Below are 21,985 nucleotides of genomic sequence, written 5' to 3' on the forward strand. Positions count from 1 at the left end.
CTGACATCACCCCACAACCATGACAAAGTGAATATGCTTTTCTTTTAATGTGATACCTTCAAGTCAAAGATCAAATTCTCTGTGATCATTGAAAATCTAAAATATGCCTGGTCTTACTTTTCCAAAGCAAGGGACACTGAGACTGTGAGCTGTGACTTCCTCTGCTTTCAAAGGAACAAGGCTATTCCTCATAGTTTCTAACATTGTGTGTGATAAAGAAGCAAGTGCATAGCCTAGGGGTATGACCCTCACAAGGAGTCCCCTAAAGATTCAGGGAGAGGGACAGGAGGGGCTGGCTGGCTTGCAGATGAGGGGTGTGGAAGTCGGTCTCGGATTTGCAGTAGTACTCTGAGCAAGGGTCCTCTTTGTACTTTTGCCGTCACCCACTGGGAGTTCAAAAGAAATTAGGTCTCACCTAAACTGGATTTTCTCCCAGTACATTAGCATTTGTAAAATCTTGCCAATGTTTGGCAACTTGCTAATTAGTAATAGGATATCTTCACTAAATTAAATCATGTATTATTGCTGCTGAATTGACCTATAACAAGCCAATCAAGGGGTACTTCTTGTATATAGGTTCAATTTTTATTCTGGTTGGAACACCTCAGTTAGCAAACATAATCCAATACTAGAAGTTGGATTACAATGACTTTTTAACTAATTCAAGGAAATGGGAATTTACAAAAATACAGCAAAATGTTAGGAAGCAACTGTTGTTTTTCTGATTCACTTACACTCAAGTATTGGCCAGGAATGATTTGTCTCTTTAACAAGTAGTAGAAAAAACAAAGCTTTAGTAAAACAAAGCTTTAGTAAGGAAAGGATAATTCTTTCTCAAGAATCATTAAGAATTAAGCAACCAAAGACTGAGGTTGAAAGTATTTTACTTCATAAGACCCTTTAATCTTCCTATTATACAAAGCTTCAAGTATTTTCAGAAGTTTAAGTAGAAAACATTGAGCTGGAATTAAGCAGAATAACATCTGGAAGTTGGAGCTAGATACTCCCACGTGTATCTCTGGATTATTTATTTGACTGCAGCTTCAACTGATGCTCCTGGTGTTCTTTAGATATTTAGAGAAATACAGATATTCATGAATCTCACACTCTCGCTTTACACTTCCTCACAAAGAGGATCTCCAGTTGGTCCTAACAGAATCGTTATTAAATGGATGAACTTAGTATTTTTAAATCTCTTTAATCTTTAGGGAGGCTTCCCTGGTGGTTCAGATGGTAAAGAATCCTCTTGAAATGCAGGAGACCTGGTTTCAATTCCTAGGTTGAGAAGATCTCCTGGAGGAGGGCACGGCAGCCCACTCCAGTTTTCTTGTTGGAGAATCTCCATGGACAGAGAAGCCTGGTGGGCTGCAGTCCTTGGGGTCGCAAAGAGTCAGACATGACTGAATCACTAAGCAGAGCACAGCACAGCACAGCACAGCATACCTGTAAATATTGTTGATCTGTGTTTGCTGAAAAGTTCTCAAAGGATTGAATTTGGGGCTTCCCAGGTGGCATTAGAGGTAAAGAACCCACCTGCCAATGCAGGAGACGTAAGAGATGCGGGTTCAATCCCTGGGTTGGAAAGATCCCCTGGAGGAGGAAATGGCAACCTACTCCAGTATTCTTGCCTGGAGAATCCCATGGACAGATGAGTCTGGCAGGCTATCAGACTTAGCACAATCTTTAGACATCTGTCATGTAACTGTATAATTTAACTGCAATAAAATTTGGATGCATCTGTTTTCCATTTTAATTAGTTTGAGAAGACAGAGTTATGCTTTTTGTTAGTAATTATGTAAATACACAGGAAGAAAACAGATTTAACTGCAAATTCATGTATTTTTGAACTACTTCTCTAAATACATATGTACACAGCAAAGCCATCACCATCACATTAGGATTTTATCCTTCATAATCTAGTCCACCTAAAACTGAAGTAGGCTCACAATTTCTCATCTTAAATGATTTGTTTATAGTTTCAAGTTTACTATTTTCTTTAGGTTGAATCCATTTAAGAAAGTATATACACCTCTTCAATTCTGTTTCTAGGTTCACTGAGGTGAACAGTCATGAACATAGCATCTAGATAAACTGGCTGAAGACCTAAGCCTCTACAAAAATAATGGGAACAATGTTAAAATTTTATAACTGCAGAAACTTTTCCCCCAGGGAACACATTTAAATCAACACACAATATCACTGCATCACAAATGGAGCTGAAAAATCATGAAATCATTCCTGAAAGTCCAACAGCAATATACTGAAGAGAGTTTCGAGGCATCACCCATAATTCATCAGCCAAATCTCATTTCCAGGAAACTGGAAGCTGTGATAGGCTGTAAATTCTGGCTCCTTGGACTCGATCAGGATCTCAGCTGTCTCAGCCTCATCCTCCATTCCTGCCAAGGGGAGCCATTCCTGGGCATTCGTAGTGAAGGCGGGGTGTGCAGCGGTGGCAGTCACGAGCCCCAGCAAGCACCGGGCGGAGGGCCCTCCCCCAAGCTGTCCCCGGCCCGTGTGCTCCTCCGCCGGTGTGTGCGTCTACTGACTGGCTTTCTTTTCTGAGGGGAGACCTATGGAAACCAAAGGGAAAATGCTTCAGATTGAAAATTAAAGATTCATTTCTTTTCTTCTGGCTTAGGGCTAACATAAACTTTGAGGCTGGCAAGAAAAGAAATACTTTATTCATGAGCCCCCACAAGTTTACACTGCGAAATCAAGAGGTGGCAAATGGAGGGTTATTATTTTCAACATTGACATATGCGTACTATTTCCTGAAATCACTTGTGGCCTAGTTCTGATCATGCCTGAGGAGGAATGCTCTGGACTACTCCTCATTCTTGCTAGCATTTTTGTGGCTCTGGCATTTGCTTATGAAAGTGAGTTATATATGTTACTATTAGGTTCAGTACTCAACCCACAGAGAGATAATTGCCAAATATACTACTTTAAAAATATGATACTGGGTGCATTATTGCCAAGGCCATAGAAAATATCAGAGTTGGTAAGATGTAAATGCATATCATGAAAACCAATATGAAAAATTTGGAATTTTAGTAGGAGCAGGAAAAAATGCCACAAACGATTGCCATAGGGAAGATAAAGAAGTTTACTCATGGCAACAGAATTAAAAAATCATATGAATGCCAAGAAATGGAGTTTTCTTGATTGATGATAACGATTTAGTATGCTAAATGTTTTATATTTGCTGCCCTGCATTTGGCATTTCAAATATATGCTAAACTAACATTTTAGTAACAGGAAGATGAAAAGTTACTTTTTCCATGTTTAAGAAATATTTTTCTGAGAACTGTGGTCATTATATAAAAAAATATCCACTGGAAACCACAAATCTTATAGAAGAAAACATAGGCAGAACTTCTTTGACATAAATCATAGCAATATTTTTTTTGATCTGTCTAAGGCAAAGGAACAAAAGCAAAACTAAACAAATGGGACATAATTAAACTGGAAAGCATTTGCGCAGCAAAGGAAACCGTCAACAAAATGAAAAGACAAGCCACTGAATGGGAGGAAAATACTTGCAAATGATTTGAATAACATGGGTTTAAAGCTAACATATATAAATAGCTCATATAACTCAATATTAACAAAAACCAATTGAAAATGGACACAAGACCTGAATAGACATTTTTCCAAAGAAGACAGACATTTGACCCATAGGCACATGAAAAGATGCTCACATCATTAATCATCAAAGAAATGAAAATCAAAACCACAATGAGAAATCAGCTCACACCTGCCCAAATGACTGTCATCAAAAAGACCACAGATAACCAGTGTTGGCAAGGAAGTGGAGAAATGGTAAACCTTGGGCACTGTTGGTGGGAATGTTAGTTGGTATAGCCACCGTGGAAAATGACACAGCTGCTAAGTCGATTCAGTCATGTCTGACTCTGTGCAACCCCATAGATGACAGCCCACCAGGCTCCCCCGTCCCTGGGATTCTCCAGGAAAGAACACTGGAGTGGGGTGCCATTGTCTTCTCTGGAAAATGACATAGAAACTCCTCAAAAAAATGAAAAATTGAACTACCATATGATCTAGCAATTCTACTCCTGGGTGTATAGCCAAAGAAAACAAAAGCACTAATTCAAAGCGATATATGTATCCCAAAGTCCATTGCTTATAAAGATTAGTGTTTGTCTAGGAATGTATTTCGGAGAAGGCGATGGCATCCCACTCCAATACTCTTGCCTGGAAAATCCCATGGACGGAGGAGCCTGGTGGGCTGCAGTCTGTGGGGTGGAGAAGATTTGGATGTGACTGAGCGACTTCCCTTTCATTTTTCACTTTCATGCATTGGAGAAGGAAATGGCAACCCACTCCAGTGTTCTTGCCTGGAGAATCCCAGGGGTGGGGGAGCCTGGTGGGCCGCTGTCTATTGAGTCACACAGAGTTGGACATGACTGAAGCGACTTAGCAGCAGCAGCAGGAATGTATTTACTACTTGCATTTTCATATGTTCCTGCACATGTTAATGTACTTTTGCATTCTATTTAGTATTCTTGTAGCAAAATCACTTAGTTTACTGATAGGTTGACCTTTGGAGTATTAAAGATGAGGTGGCATTTCTCCTATAACTCTTTTCTAACACTCTAGAAACAGGCATAAAATTATCCATCTCTAAATTTCAATTAATTCTTCTCTATTCACTAAGAAAGTAAAATATTTTATAAAAGAAAAATATTGTTTTGTCCATTGGTATTGAAAATTGTACAATGCATAGTCTCTAAGTTTCTGCTGTTTCTTACATTTCTTGAGTAGTTTTTGCTATTTACACTGGTCTGTTATCTCTTTATACAACTGGGAACTGTAAAAGTCCAACTAATCCAATCCATTTACCAATGTAAAATCACCTGTAACTTTTAAATATAAAAACAGCTATTAAAGACACAAACTGAGAAATATAGATTCTGACTTTCAGGACAGACCATCAGAATTTATTTAAATACAATAGTGCAAAGTATGGTACTACTACATTTTACTTGATATGGCTTAGCGGTTACAATGTGGGCTTTGGAGCTCGACTGTGCGGGCGTGTCTGCGTTCCAGCCATGTGGGGTTCGACAAGTTACATGATCTTTCTGCTCCTCAGTCTCCACGTTTGCAAAACAGGACAACGGCAGTCCTCATTTCACACAGTTGCTATAAGGTTTTGATGAGATAATAAACATAAAGCACCTAAAATAGTTTCTGGCGTATAGTCAGTGTTATAGGGTGAACTGTGCCCTCTTTAAAAGATATGTTTAAGTCCTTACCCTGTAAACATGTCCTTATTTGGGAATAGGGGCTTTGCAGATTAACATAAGGCTATACTGGATTAGCCTAATCCAATATGACTGGTGTCCTTATATATATAAGAAGGGGAAAATCGAGACACAGACACAAAGGGAAGATAGCCACATGAAGAAAATAGACACAGATTCAGATTATGCTGTCCCAACCAGGGAACATCTGGGATGACTAAAAGCTGAAAGAGGCTAGGAAGGACCCTCCCCTCCCTGCAGGCTCTAAAGGGAGCTTGACTCTTGTCAACATGTAGATTTCGGACTTCTACTTCTGAGAATAAATTATGTGAGAGCACAAATTTTTGATGCAATAAGACACCTAGTTTGTGGTATTTTGTTATGGTCGTCCTAGGAAACGAATTCAGCCATTATTCTATTAATTACTTATTACTTGACATTGGTAAAGGCCAGTTAGAATGGTTGGGCTTTGATCTTCTGTATTGTAAAGAAATAATGATGTTTGCTTACAACACAACCTTGCATGCCTATGTTCACGCGTTCCAAATATGTAAGGACTGAACAGCTTATTAGACAAACTTTAACTCTACACCATATGAGAATTTTGGAAGGTACAGAAGTGATCAGCATAAAATACAGTCAAAAACCATAGCCTTGTAACATTTCAGAAAGGAGGCAGCAATGTGTTTTCAAGGCCATAGTAACTCTACTGTGCCATAATTGTTTTGGAAACATGGAAATCATTTTGCATTCCATTCTGATAATGGATAAAATGAGATTGAAATATTCTTTGTAAAATCACGCATTTAAACAGAAACTGTAACCCATTAACATCTGTGGACTTCAAAGTAGAAAAATGCCATTACTTAATCCTATGCAGAGAAAAAGCCAGGAAACTCTCAAAGATTTGAAAACCTTTATTTAAATCTTTAGCTCTAAAAGATTTGCTTTTCAGTGTGTCCCCAAAGCACTCTAAAATAACCACGGCTGTAACTGAGAGCAAGGCTGAGCCGACGACTGTCCCATGTGTACTAAATACCTGCTGACCTTACTGCTCAGCCAGGGAGCCCTTTCCTGTGTCTCCTCCCGTCTTCAGAGGACCCAGCTCTGGCCCTCCTCCAGCCAGACTCCCCTTCACTAAGGGAGCCTGCCTCCCTTTAGAACAAGCCCCAGCACCTGCAGGTAGACCCACAGGTTCTCTGCCAGGCGACCCTGGGTCTGCTTCCAGGCTCCATGTGGTCCTCCTCTGTTAAGTGAGGGGTATATGGATGAAGTTGGGATATGCCCGCTGGACTGTTCTCAAATTCACACTCCAGACCCCTCCCAGGGGGAGGGTGAAAGGGCACGGGTGGGGGCACTGCCCAGATCATTCCATGCCACTGTGTTCTGGCACAGAGCTGACTGAAATCTCAGGGTTCTAAAGTTGATACTGGCCTTCCAGCTTCATTTATTAATAGGAAGATCGACATATTTTGGGATTCCTTGGTGGCTCAGACGGTAGAGTCTGCCTGTAATGTGGGCGACCTGGGTTCGACCCCTGGGTCAGGAAGATCCCCTGCAGGAGGGCATGGCAACCCACTCCAGTATTCTAGCCTGGAAAATCCCATGGATGGAGGAGACTGGCCGACTACAGTCCATGGGTCACAAAGAGTTGGACACGACTGAGTGACTTCAATTTCACTTTCTTTTGCACCCACTATACCTTTGAAAAATCAGAAGGCTCCATGTGTAAAAATCAGAGTCACTATTTAAGGTTAAATTATAATAAGAGGAATCACAAAGGAAGATGCTAAGATAAAAATATCCTAAATATATTGGGGTCAGAAAAATAGATCTGTCATGAGCATAAGAAATTAATAAAAACCAAGAACTAGGACAATCTATAAAGCACATGTACTAATTAACATTAATTTAAATATCCATATTTTAAAAAGGATCCTTTTTATTTAAACAAAATATTTAAAGTATTTATTATTTGAGTAAAACTTAGAGCAGTTTTCAGAAATAGTTTCTGTTTATAGATTATCAAAAAGAGTCTCATTTTTCTACTCAATTTTCTTCCTACGGCTTGAATTTTGGTATTTCTGGCCCCAAACACAGGCCATATTGACTAGCACTATATTCTTGAATAGTGGAGAATAAATATATTAATCATATAATGAGACAATAGAAATATCTTTATAATAAAAATATTTTAAAACCTATATATTTTAAACAATACCACAAAATTATTTTCAAGCATTCTGAGCAACTGCATTGGTTCTACAAAGCAAAAGGAGCTTTCCAATTAAATGAAACAAAAACTAACAAGAATCATTACTGAAATTAATTAATGGTACATGCAATGTCTGTGACAGGGTGATTTCAGAGCTTCTGCCAAGTCTCAAGACCTGGCTTGACCTTGGAAATAGCATCAGCTTTGGAAACTAGAAGAGGAGCAGGTAGATTTTTAAGTAAGGAGTTTCTCTCTATGATGGTCCTCTGGTCATGATCAACCCTTTCCCTGCTATAGACAAGCCACAGTTAGCTGCAGAGCTGTGTTGGTATGGAGGTCAGGTTTCAAATGGTAATATCACTTCAGTTTCTGCCAGGACTGCTCAAGCAAGATTTTTATCTTATAACACATTTATTATGCACTTATTCTTAAGTGGGCTCCCCTGGTGGCTCAGTCAGGAAAGAATCCGCCTACAATGTGAGAGACCTGAGTTTGATCCCTGGGCTGCGAGGATCCCCTGGAGGAGGGCACGGCAACCCACTCCAGTATTCTTGCCTGGAGAATCCCATGGCAGAGAAGCCTGGTGGGCTAAAGTCCATGGGATTGCAAAGAGTTGAACACAACTGAGCGACTAAGCACATTCTTACATAGCACTGTGTCTTTTACCTGTGAGAGTCTAAATGTCGAATGAGAAGCACAGATAATGCACGCTATGACTTTCTAGGAAGAGGAAATTATTGAGGGTTAGGTACTAGTCCCATAACTATCCACGATAAGACCCCAATTGTCATTTTTGTATCTATCATTTTAGAAAATGCTTAATATAGCGAGAGAGGTAGGTTTTCAAGGGCACTATAGGATGTGATTCAAAACACAGGTTTGGAAGTCTTAATGTACCTGAAATCTAATTCCAGGGCTAAATCTTCCTAATCAGTTTCCTCATCTGTAAAATGGCCACTTTATAGCATTGTTGTGAAGATTAAAACAATGTTTTAAAAGTACTCAGGTTGCTACATAATAAAGGCTAATTTTTCATTGTAATTTTACATCTGTAGACCATGTCACACAACATGTTTTACATCACAAAGCTCTATATTTCTTACCAAATAGACAAAAATCAGTTGGTCTCACACACTGACTATAAAATTATATATTTGCATATTATTTAGTTTCTGAAGGTCATCACAATTCATTCCTGTTTTATATAGTTATTAGGTTCTAGGATATTTGTCCAAGATGAATATAATAGTGATATATAAATGGCTTCATGATATTATTGAATTTTCTACTGTATAATTTTTTGTCTAGTGATTAAACTCCAACTCAGGAGAAAATGGAGAAGGCAATGGCACCCCATTCCAGTACTCTTGCCTGGAAAATCCCATGGATGGAGGAGCCTGGTGGGCTGCAATCCATGGGGTTGCGAAGAGTCGGGCATGACTGAGCGACTTCACTTTCACTTTTCACTTTCATGTATTGGAGAAGGAAATGGCAACCCACTCCAGTGTTCTTGCCTGGAGAATCCCAGGGACGGGGGAGCCTGGTGGGCTGCCGTCTATGGGGTCACACAGAGTTGGTCACAACTGAAGCGACTTAGCAGCAGCAACAGCAGGAGAAAACATGTTTAATATTCATTCCAGATCAATATAATATAAAATGGGAAATTATAATTGGGTGGCAACTCAGCTATTGTATAATAATGGATTTTAAAAACATAGACATTATGCAACAACCATTATGGTTAATAGCATGCTTTTCAATTAAAAGTTCTCCATTAAGACTTGAACCCAAGAACCTCATTAAAGACAATGGTTATATTAGTAGTAGAAAAGAAAAAAGAAAGTACTACAGTTTTCTGATAAATATATAGACATTTTATTATAGAGTTCTCACTCTTTATCTTTCTTCTACATAATGCTACTGTTAGTTGTGGCCTTTGCCACTCCCACTGCTTCTGTGTGCAGCTGTCAAGGTTGTGTACTGCACAACTGTAGGGAGCTCTGTTTATGCAGACTACCATGAAAAGCCCCTGGACTTGTGAAGTTCCCAACCGGAGAAACTACATATGGTATCCCTGGCCCCTACTTCCACTCCCTACTGGACTCCTTGTACTGGAAACTAGAATTCTGTGCCCTCAGACATGAACTAAAGGAGAAAACATTTCAAGCATGGCCTGAAACTGGACTATGGCTCGTTTTCAGCTTTTCTAGATGGATTCCAGTATCTGGATACTAACTACTTAAAGAGTTCCAGGTGTGGGTCACGTTGCGATTTTTAAGCATGTAGCAGACATTGCTGAGTTTTGATTGCATGTGATGAGAACAGAAGTGGGATTATAATTATAGCCCAGTTTATTCAGCCCACTTCTGGGTGGCCTCATGAGAGCAGAGAAGCAAGAAGCAGAATGTCTAGCAGGTTCTGAAAAGAAAGAGGAGCGTGATAAACCAGAGAAAAATAAGACAAAAGAGTATTCTTATTTGTGAGTACTTTGTAAGTGACTTTTTACTGTTTTCAAGCACACTTAAGAGTGGGTGTTGTGGGCAACTCTGGCCTAAACTTGGAGTCTGACATTTAGTCATTAGGGAACACGGCCCTAAGCTTTTGGTTTCGTCTGTCTGTCTGTCTGCCAGTGACATTTGAAGCATGTGTCTAGCAACCTCAGCCTGAAAGAGTGATGCGCATCTGCACTTTGTAGTAGAATCACAGAACTTTGTGCTGTTATTGGTATAACAGAGCTCTGCTGGAATCTCTAACCCCAGCTGGAATACTGACTCTGAGACGGAATAGGAACAGAAGTCAGAACTGAGATCCATGCATTTCTGCACTCAAGCATTTTCTTTTTCTAAAGGAGTTTGATTTAACTCCAGGCGCATCATGTTAGAGTTGCGTATGCAACACAACTTTATAGTGGGTCCTCCCCAAGTCCAAGTGAATGCATGTCGAGTAAACATCCCCCCCAAAGATCCTATTGAAATGTAAACATGAAAGAATTCTCAATCCAGCTGTGGTCTTACCACTTGCCTTGTGCTGCACATCTGGCGGAAACTGGTCAGGAGCATACCACTGGTCGTCTGGCTGTGTGGAACAATAAACCATTATTATAGCAATATGCGCTGCAAGCCAAACACGGTGGCCTGTTAAAAATATAGCTGTTCTATGTGGCTTTATTACCCAGGCAACACAAAAGTAGTTGCTACCCAAACCTGTTGCTCCCTTATCTCCCTAATCACTGTTATCATCTCCTGACCCACCCCCCTCCTACATCCACTAAGTGTTTGGTCAGAATTTGGGATTCTGACTTTTTTTTTTTGAAACAGATGTGTTTTGAATATGTGCAGAAGTATAAACACATTTGTAAAAACTTACTATAGCCCATAAATAAAAGAATTTATCATCAACAAATGCTCTTTTTTAAAACCCTCACACAGGAGGTAACAGGAAGACCAAAAGACAAAAATGTCCAAGTTGAATGTTTTCCACTGGTTCAAGGAAGAAATCTCAGCCATGAGGGCATGGCTTATGGAGGCTCAGGATGGGAAAGCAGGGAAAAACTTTCCTTTGGTACTGTTGCTCTGCAGAAACTGTTCTAAATTGCTTACATAGTTTAGACTAGAGAGGCAGTGAGAAGACAGGGCGCACTGGGATTCTTCTCTTGGAATTTCTCCTAGATGTACGCCAATTAAGAACAGCTAGATATTGAACCTCAGGAAAACTGTCAAATGAATTGCAGTGAAATAAATATAAACTATGGGCAGTCCTGGGTGTTCATTGGAAGGCCTGATGTTGAAGCTGAAGCTCCAATACTTTGGCCACCTGATGTGAAGACCTGATTCATTTGAAAAGACCCTGATGCTGGGAAAGATTGAAGGCAGGAGGAGAAGGGGACGCAGAGGATGAGATGGCTGGATGGCATCATTGACTCGATGGACGTGACTCTGAGTGAACTCTGGGAGTTGGTGATGGACAGGGAGGCCTGGCGTGCTGCGATTCATGGGGTCGCAAAGAGTCGGACACGACTGAGCGACTGAATTGAACTGATGGGCTTTCCAGGTGGATCAAGTAGTAAAGAATCTGCCTGCCAATTCAGGATGTGGGTTTGATTCCTGGGTTGGGAAGATCCCTTGGAGGAGGACATGACAGCCCACTCCAGTGTTCTTGCTGGGAAAATTCCATGGACAGAGGAACCTGGTGGCTACAACCCATGGGGTTGCAAAGGTCAGACACGACTGAACACAGACAAACAAAATATAAACTATAGACCTGAATTTCAAAATATAGGTCCAAGGCCAGAATATTGTATTTACCCACTTAGAAAAGAGTAGTCTCAGCTTTACCCAGGAGGTTGGTCTGTCTTCCTGCTCCAGATGCTGGTCCCTGCTTCCTCTACCTCTCTCCCCAAGACACAGTGAACACAAAGCTTTTGTTCTATTATTCAATTACCACCTGAAAATAACTCAGGAACATTTTCTCTAACAACCAGCCAATAGGGAGTATTTTACAGGGCTGCCAGACCACTGAAAGTAGCCTAAAATTTCAGTTCCTGACAAGCACCCTGACAAGATGCTAAGAAATACTGGATCTGGTGCAGTCTGACTCCACTTTACCCTCACTCAGACACCTAGGCTCTTGGCTCCTTTTGGTCCATGAAAAAACTAAGAGAGGATATGAGATCATCTCTGTTTTTCATCTCCTCATTTATTTTTAAATGTCTCAAATAACACTGGATAAGTGACGTGAGCCTCAGTTTTATATTCCAGGGCAGCTGCCAAAAGAAGGTGAATATATCATAATTTTACAAACACTATTGCATGGGCTTTAATTCAGGCTTAGAAATAAGCATGAAACATGAAATATTATTTTTAAATGAACTCTAGGAGTTTCTGTAATTTTTATCCTTATACTGAGATTTTGTTTAACTGAATACTGCTTGAAAATGTAGCCATTACATGACTTGGAATCTGGTTTCAAATACAGACCTTTATTTTGTGATGATTTTATGTGATCTGGACTGCCTTATTGCTTGTAATTGATAGGAAAAGACTCATGTGCTTTTGTAGTAGGTGAATTTCTGTCTTCTTGAAGATTTGAAGTATACAGTCATTTTTACTTCCAGGAAAATTTGAATGACTCATTGGTTTTCTAGTTAACCTTCCACAAGAGCATTTCCCCCCAATTCCCTAACCTGTAGACAACTAAACTCCTTAGTAAATTTTTATCTCTTTATGTTTCCCACAATATTAATTTCCTTCTATATTCTGAAAAAAAAATTAGAATGATAGTTGTGTTTGGAGATTCCCAGAAATGTTTCTAATGAAAAGAAAAAAGTAAGTAAACAGGTAAAGAAAAAAAAAATGGAGGGGGGAGAGCAGACAGAAGCAGCAATCATCAGCAACACAAAAAGAACCAAATTCTCATCTGTGCACTGTGTCACACCAGGGTCAAATAAGAGATGCTCATTAAATTCTGACATCCTTCTGCCACCCAAACAGTAATTATCTCCTGATTTGGAAAAGGGCTTTTGAATCAAAAGCCTCAAATACAAAAAGTGTGAGAAATTTCAGGCAACTCTGAACTCCTTTACTGTTCTCCTAGGAAAAGCCCAGTTAAAACTTCAGATTCTTTGCATAATCAGAAATATGGTTAATAATAATTAAGGGAAAAGAGATTGTCTGAGCCAATCCAAAATGAAGAAAAACGCATGATTTATTTCCTGCATAATGATTCTGTCTATGTAGGCGAAATAGAGAATAGAGACAAATTTCCAGACCATGGGGGAGGGTGGGTGGAATACTGCCATTGAGAAGGAAAGGGAGGGTGTTTTGGGTCTGACTTATTCAGGTTGGCTGTTCAAATCAATTCCACTCACAAATAATTGCTTCACTGTTCACTTCATTTTGCCTGGGTAGACACAGCCATAGAAAGCAACTTAAGTGGGTCACTTTTTCTTGAATCCTTTAAGAATACCCTTTCAATTGGAAAATGTCAAAGACTATTTTGCACAGATGTAACCATATTCACAGTAGTTGAATATAAATTTACAACTGAAAAAGGCATCTCCCAGACTGTTTTATTGTGTTCACTTTGCTTTTCTTTATACACAGAAATGTCTTCTTTGGTAGAGTCAGGTGTGTCATTAAAAATGACCCATATCAAATGGTATGTTTGTTCATGGAATTTTAGCTCAATTTGATACCTTTCAGTGAATGTATTCATATATATATGTCCTGTATATGCAGAGTTTCAAAGATACTTAGAGTGTACATTGACCACTGTAACTCTGCAAATCAGAGGCTAAGATAAATAGAGGCTCTTTTTGTAGAAAATAATATGTGCCAGTATCCCAGAGACAGACATCATTTCTACCAAAAGAGAGTATTAGTCGGAGAAGGCAATGGCACCCCACTCCACTGCTTTTGCCTGGAAAGTCCCATGGACGGAGGAGCCTGGTGGGCTGCAGTCCATGGGGTTACGAAGAGTTGGACATGACTGAGCGACTTCACTTTCACTTTCATGCATTGGAGAAGGAAATGGCAACCCACGCCAGTGTTCTTGCCTGGAGAATCCCAGGGACGGGGGAGCCTGGTGGGCTGCCGTCTATGGGGTCGCACAGAGTTGGACATGACTGAAGCGACTTAGCAGCAACTTAGCAGCAGAGACATAGGACTTGATGGTTGGAATGGAGGCTTTTACTTACTGGGTGCTTCTGTAGGTTCTGCACAGCCCCAGGGTCCATCAGTAGGTATGGATCCCTCAGGTGGAAATTCCAGCCGCAGTTACAGGTTGGGAAACACATCTGAGGAGAAGAATGCTGTTAGTTCACCGAAAGCAGATGCAACTGGGGAGTCACACTGACTCTTGCTTTATACAACCCCGAGGTTCGGTTGAAATCTAAAGGTTTAGCCTAAATCTGGCATAATCTAAATTCAAGATAGGAGGTCTGTCAATGCAGATACTGAGACAGATGAAGCCATAGGCCAAATTTTATTCAAAGTGAAACTATAGTTGTTTTTCCATGTTGAAGATACTAAAAATACCTGAAAATGTATATAGAGTTAACTTTATGTTTCTGAGTTATCTTCACAGAGTCCTCACTTAAGAAGAACCAATCTTTAAGTCATAAAACAAATTTTCTTAAACTGCAGCCAGAGACTCCAATATAACTAATGTCCAGAGAGGAAATGAGGAATTAAGAGAAATAATATTCATTCCTAAGTCTACTAGAGAACCAATGGAATGGAATGCTCTAATGCCCAAGAAGATATTCTTTCTCAAAAGAAGGCAGAAGACATCTTTGATGTTGTTTTCAACTGTTTTGTAAGCAACTGTATGAACTATCAAGGAAATACATTTCTCAGGTATTTGTAGTCTATGAAGAAATTTCTACCTGCACGAACACACACTAAGACGTGTGCTCCTGTTGAAACCTATTCTGTAAAGCACGTGCTTTTCTTGAGTGTTGGGGTTGAGAGGCCTTGGTACCTAAGTATTATCTCTCCACTGACATTTTAATTGATAATGAAAAGCATGAGTTGTCCTAGGCCCTCTGTAGCAGAACTTGAATTTGCCTTTAATTGGGACCACGAGAAACTGCTGCATTTGGGAATAAATGTGAGTAAAACTCAGAGTCGGCACTTCTAACATGACAAGAAGTTGTGAGTAAGGATCAACATACCTGTTTTAATTGCCTCTCTAGTTTTTCTTTCTCCATCTGACAGGCTTTTATCTGTGGACAAGACAAAAGCATTTGTGTATCAGAAACAGCAACTCCTGGCCCAGTTGGCAGGGATCTGCTCAGAAATCCAAGGGGTGAAGCCCTAACAATAATGCCAATAAAAATAGTTGAGTTTTGGATTTTCCAGGCATAAATTGGTTCTATTGTGAAATTTTCAAATGAAGTTTGCAAAGTTGGGTATTTTAAAATTGTTATTCCAAATTATTGTGACCACTGCAATTCTGTTTTAGGTTGATGTATTTGGATCTAGGTGTGAATGTAGATATAGACATAGATGTGGGTATATAAATAGCTTCTACTGCTTATTGAATGTAATTGTACAGTCAATTGTATAGTCAAAAGTTTCCACAATAAATTTTAGAAGTTGCACATGCACTTAATACATGCCAGACACTGATCTAAGTGCTTTATACTTAATAACTCACATTTAAGCCTCCAATACCTCTAAATGGTACTTAAAATTTATATTCCTATTTTGCAGAAGAGGTCACTGAGGTATGAGATGTTGAGTAACTTGTTCAAAGTCACACTGTTATACTTCATCTGGCAGAGTCATCTCCCCTGAGTTCCCCCAACATCTGACACATCTAAGGAAAGCTGGTTTTTCTTGCACTCTTTAGCCATGCTGTTGTCATCCCTGAAGTGAAAGTGAAAGTGTTAGCCACTCAGTTATGTCCAATTCTTTGTGATTTCATGGACTAAAGCCCACCAGGCTCCTCTATCCCTGGAATTTTCCAGGAAAGAATACTGGAATGGGTAGCCATTCCCTTCTTGAGAGGATCTTCCAAACCCAGGGACTGACCCAGGTCTCCTGCATTGCAGATGGATTCTTCACCATCTGAGCCATATGAATCCTTTCCAAGTCCCACCTATGGAATTATTCTCTCCTTTCAGTTCAGTTCAGTCTCTCAGTCATGTCCGACTCTTTGCAATCCCATGGACTGCAGCATTCCAGGCCTCCCTGTCCATCACCAACTCCTGGAGTTTACTCAAACTCATGTCCGTTGAGTCAGTGATGCCATCCAACCATCTCATCCTCTGTCATCCCCTTCTCCTCCCACCTTCAATCTTTCCCAACATCAGGGTCTTTTCAAATGAGTCAGTTCTTCATATCAGGTGGCCAAAGTATTGGAGTTCCAGCTTCAACATTGGTCCTTCCAATGAATATTCAGGACTGATCTTCTTTAGGATGGACTGGTTGGATCTCTTTGCAGTCCAAGGGACTCTCAAGAGTCTTCTCCAACACCATAGTACAAAAGCATCTATACGTTGGTGCTCAGCTTTCTTTATAGTCCAACTCTCACATCCATAGATGACTACTGGAAAAACCATAGCTTTGACTAGGTGGACTTTGTTGGCAAAGTAACGTCTCTGCTTTTTAATATGCTGTCTAGGTTGGTCATAGCTTTTCTTCCAATGATCAAGCGTCTTTAAATTTCATGGCTGCAGTCACCATCCACAATGATTTTGGATCCCCCCAAAATAAAGTCTGTCACCGTTTCCATTGTTTCCCCATCTGTTTGCCATGAAGTGATGGGACCAGATGCCATGATCTTATTTTTCTGAATGTTGAGTTTAAATCCAAATTTTTCACTCTCCTCTTTCACTTTCATCAAGAGACTCTTTAGTTCTTCTTTGCTTTCTGCCATAAGCGAGGTGTCATCTGCATATCTGAGGATATTGATATTTCTCCCAGCGATCTTCATTCCAGCTTGTGCTTCATCCAGCCCAGCGTTTCTCATGATGTACTCTGCATATCAGTTAAATAAGCAGGGTGACAATATACAGCCTTGATGTACTCCTTTTCCTATTTGGAACCAGTCTGTTGTTCCATGTCCAGGTCTAATTGTTGCTTCTTGACGTGCATACAGATTTCTCAGGAAGCAGGTCAGGTGGCCTGGTATTCCCACGTTTTTCAGAATTTTCCACAGTTTATTGTGATCCACATAGTCAAAGGCTTTGGCATAGTCAATAAAGCAGAAATAGATGTTTTTCTGGAACTCTCTTGCTTTGTCTATGAGCCAGTGGATGTTGGCAATTTGATCTCTGGTTCCTCTGCCTTTTCTAAATCCAGCTTGAACATCTGGAAGTTCTTGGTTCATGTACTGTTGAAGCCTGGCTTGGAGAATTTTGAGTATTATTCTGCTAGCGTGTGAGATCTGTGCAGTTGTTTGGTAGTTTGAATTTCTTTGGTATTGCCTTTTTTGGGGATTGGAATGGAAGCTGCCCTTTTCCAGTCCTGTGGCCACTGTTGTGTTTTCCAAATTTGCTGGCATATTGAGTGCAGCGCTTTCACAACATCATCTTTTAGGATTTGAAATAGCTCAACTGGATTCCATCACCTCTGCTAGCTTTGTTCATAGTGATGGTTTCTAAGGCCCACTTGACTTTGCATTCCAGGATGTCTGGCTCTAGGTGAGTGATCACACCATCGTGATTATCTGGGTTGTGAAGATCTTTTTTGTATAGTTCTTCTGTATATTCTTGCCACCTCTTAATATCTTCTGCTTCTGTTAGATCCATAACATTTCTGCCCTTTATTGTCCCCATTTTGCATGAAATGTTCCCTTTGTATCTCTAATTTTCTTGAAGAGATCTCTAGTTTTCCCCATTCTATTGTTTTCCTCTCTTTCTTTGCATTGATCACTGAGGAAGGCTTTCTTCACTCTTGTTTTTCTTTGGAACTCTGCATTCAAATGGGCATATCTTTCCTTTTCTCCTTTGCCTTTCACTTCTCTTTTCTCAGCTATTTGTAAGGCCTCCTCAGACAACCATTTTGCCTTTTTGCATTTCTTTTTCTTGGGGATGGTCTTGATCCCTGGCTCCTGTACAATGTCACGAACCTCCGTCCATAGTTCATCAGGCACTCTATCAGATCTAGTCCCTTGATTCTATTTCTCACTTCCACTGTATAATCATAAGGGATTTGATTTAGGTCATACCTGAATGGTCTAGTGGTTTTCCCTACTTTCTTCAAGTCTGAATTTGGCAATAAGGAGTACATGATCTGAACCACAGTCAGCTCCCAGTCTTGTTTTTGCTGACTGTATTGAGCTTCTCCATCTTTAGCTGCAAAGAATATAATCAATCCGATTTCAGTATTGACCATCTAGTGATGTCCATGTGTAGAGTCTTCTCTTGTGTTGTTGGAAGAGGGTGTTTGCTATGACCAGTGTGTTCTCTTGGCAAAACTCTATTAGCCTTTGCCCTGCTTCATTCTCTACTCCAAGGCCAAATTTGCCTGTTACTCCAGGTGTTTCTTGACTTCCTACCTTTGCATTCCAGTCCCCTATAATGAAAAGGACATTTTTTGGGGGGTATTAATTCTAGAAGGTCTTGTAGGTCATCATAGAACCATTCAACTTCAGCTTCTTCAGCATTACTGGTCAGGGCATAGACTTGGATTACTGTGATATTGAATAATATGCCTTGGAAATGAACAGAGATCATTCTGTCATTTTTGAGATTGCATCCAAGTACTGCATTTTGGACTCTTTTGTTGACTATGATGGATACTCCATTTCTTCTAAGGGATTCTTGCCCACAGTAGTAGATATAATGGTCATCTGAGTTAAATTTACTCATTCCATTCCATTTTAGTTTGCTGATTTCTAAAATGCTGATGTTCACTCTTGCCATCTCCTGTTTGACCACTTCTAATTTGCCTTAATTCATGGACCTAACATTCCAGGTTCCTATGCAATATTGCTTTCTACAGCGTCGGACTTTACTTCCATCACCAGTCATGTCCACAACTGGGTGTTGTTTTTGCTTTGGCTCCATCCCTTCATTCTTTCTGGAGTTATTTCTCCACTGATCTCCAGTAGCATATTGGGCATCTACCAACGTGGGGAGTTCATCTTTCAGTGTCCTATCTCTTTGCCTTTTCATACTGTTCATGGGGTTCTCAAGGCAAGAATACTGAAGTGGTTTGCCATTCCCTTCTCCAGTGGACCACGTTTTGTCAGCCCTCTCCACCATCACCCACCCGTCTTGGGTGGCCCTACATGGCATGGCTCATAGTTTCATTGAGTTAGACAAGGCTGTGGTCCATGTGATCAGATTGGTTAGTTTTCTGTGATTGTGGTTTTAAGTCTGTCTGCCCTCTGATGGAGAAGGATAAGAGGCTTATGGAAGCTTCCTGATGGGAGAGACTGACTGAGGGGGAACCTGGGTCTTGTTCTGATGGGCAGGGCCATGCTCAGTAAATCTTTAATCCACAGCCCTGCTCATCAACAGAAAACTGAATTAAGGATTCTCTCCTTTGGTCCTCCCATATAGGGTCTCACATTTATTACATGTACTTTTTGTACTCCAGTGTGCACTATGTTCAGTCAATTCTCCTGATTCACAGTAGTTATATTCTATAAAGTAAGCATGAACACTGAAGTAGCAAATACTGAATCACTGCTCCCAGGGAAATGCAGGCTTAGGTTCCTACCAGCCACTGGTCATGCCATTTTTTTAATCAATCAATACATAATCTTGTTTTATGTGTGTTTCTGTTAAAGATACCTTATTTGGTGTTCAGTCACTCAGTAGTGTCCGACTCTTTGTGACCTCATGGACTGCAGCACACCAGGCTTCCCTGCCCTTCACCATCTCCTGGAGCTTGCTCAAACTCATATCATTGAGTCAGTGATGTCATCCAACCATATCATCCTCTGTCATCCCCTTTTCCTTCTGCCTTCTATCTTTCCCAGCATCAGAGCCCTTTTCCAATGAGCCAACTCTTCACATCAGGTGGCTGAAGTATTGGGGCTTCAGCTTCAGCATCAGTCCTTCCAATGAATATTCAGGGTTGATTTCCTTCAGTATTGACCACTGTCAATACTTGCTGTCCAAGGGATTCTCAAGAGTCTTCCCAGCATCACAGTTCAAAGGCATCAGTTCTTTGGCACTCAGACTTTTTTATTGTCCAGCTCTCACATCTGTACATGACTACTGGAAAAACCATAGCTTTGACTATATGGACCTTTGTAGGCAAAATAATGTCTCTGCTTTTTAATATGCTGTCTAGGTTTGTCATTGCTTTTCTTCCAAGGAGCAAGCGTCTTTGAATTTCATGGCTGCAGTCACCATCCAGAGTGATTTTGGAGGTGAAGAAAATAAAGTCTGTCACTGTTTCCATTGTTTCCCCATCTATTTGCCATGAAGTTTAGTAAGTACTATAGATCCGTAAACAATAGCGCTATATTCATCCCTGAATGAAGCTTATCTGACACATATCTTTTCTCCAGTAGGCAGTTTGCAGCCTTCCTGCCCTTAGGAACACTGGATAGCACTTCAGCACTAGCTTGAGGGCCATTAAAAAATGAGATCCCCAACAAAAAGCTCAAAAATGTGAAAAATGTGGCACTAAATAGACCATGAAAAGAACACTTTTTATAGAACGAGAGCTGAAAGAAGAAGGCAGCGTCACCTTTTGGACTTCCACTGGGAATAAGTGTGTTAGGAGGTCAAGTATTTTGCTGCTCTGTGCAAGTTCACAAATGAACTTAAAGGTGGTCCAAGAATTGATTTTGGGGGTGACAAATATATTTTAGTGAGTAGGTGAATTCACAAAATTGGAACCTGCAAACAACGAGGATAGATTATACAGGTTCCCCTCACTATACTGTGGGCCTTTTCGTAGCGTGGATTATTTTTTAGTTCCTTCAAAGCATATAGCAAAATGTCTTGCAGAAAGAAAGCATCAAAATTAGATATCACGAGGTGCTGAATGTGGCAGGCTAATTATAAAACTAAATGAAACTATTATAAATTCTCCCTTCCAATAAACTATTTATGAAATACCTGTGAGCCATGACTTGGGCTGGATGTTTTTGAATAGATTTTGTTTTTTTCACTTAATCCTGAGAATAACCTTGTGAAGTCATGAGGCAAGTATCATTATATTTTACAGGTGAGTATGGTGGTGGTGAGCGACTTCACTTTCACTTTTCACTTTCAGGCATTGGAGGAGGAAATGGCAATCCATTTCAGTGTTCTTGCCTGGAGAATCCCAGGGACGGCGGGGCCTGGTGAGCTGCCATCTATGGGGTCATACAGAGTCGGACACGACTGAAGTGACTTAGCAGCAGCAGCAGCATGGTGGTGGTAAAGAACCTGCCTGCGTATGCAGGAGGCTTAAGAGACTTGGGTTTGATCTTTGGGTTGGGAAGATTCCCTGGAGGAAATCGTGGCAATCCACTCTAGTATTCTTGCCTCGAGAAGACATGGACAGAGGAGCCTGGAGGGCTACAGTCCAGAGGGGCACAAAGAATCGGACACAAGTGAAGCGACTTAGCACGCATATGGTGAGAGAAGTTAACCAACTTATTTTAGAGACAGAAGTTTTGGAATTACATGAAACACTTTAGAGATCATCTAATTCAATTTTGTCATTTTACAGATGAAGAAAAGGAAGTACAGGAAAAAGTTCAATATTTACTCAAGGTCCTCACCAACTGTTAAAGCAGGCATGAACATCAGACTTTTTTATCCTTAGATTTCTCCTAAGCATCTTTCACTTTGCCACACTATTTTTACCAGTCATTGCCTTAAATGATAGGAGGCAGTGATAGTGAGAGAGTCAGTTCCTAGGTAGGTTGATAAGGAGTCTAGGGGTTCCCAAGGAGAGAGGGGTCTGGAATTCTCAAGGAGGAAGAAAGGACAAACTTTTTTTCTTTCTCCACATTCCCTAGGATTATATAACAATAATGTATCCTGCCTGAGGACAGTCTCTGGATTAAACCTTCTGGCTAATTCTGTTATCTTAAAATGTAA

General features: G+C 40.3%; 1 protein-coding gene across 5 annotated transcripts in view; it reads right to left on the minus strand.

The window, feature by feature from the left end:
- Positions 1-1,603: 1,603 nt before the first annotated feature.
- Positions 1,604-21,985, minus strand: part of TNIP3 (TNFAIP3 interacting protein 3) — a 116,593-nt gene continuing 96,211 nt past the window's right edge. For 3 of the 5 annotated variants that reach the window (XM_010858325.1, XM_010858321.1, XM_010858322.1), the window contains 3 exons: positions 15,158-15,208; positions 14,180-14,278; positions 9,166-10,560 (listed from right to left, as the gene is read on the minus strand). In XM_010858325.1, coding sequence (XP_010856627.1) covers positions 10,363-10,560; positions 14,180-14,278; positions 15,158-15,208 — 348 coding nt within the window. In that variant the 3' untranslated portion in view covers positions 9,166-10,362. Of the gene's footprint in view, positions 2,574-9,165; positions 10,561-14,179; positions 14,279-15,157; positions 15,209-21,985 lie in introns of those variants that run through there. The other 2 variants (XM_010858324.1, XM_010858323.1) reach the window with 2 other exon arrangements.

Source organism: Bison bison, unplaced genomic scaffold (genome assembly GCF_000754665.1).
Source record: "Bison bison bison isolate TAMUID 2011002044 unplaced genomic scaffold, Bison_UMD1.0 scf7180017864385, whole genome shotgun sequence".
Lineage (NCBI taxonomy): Eukaryota > Metazoa > Chordata > Mammalia > Artiodactyla > Bovidae > Bison > Bison bison.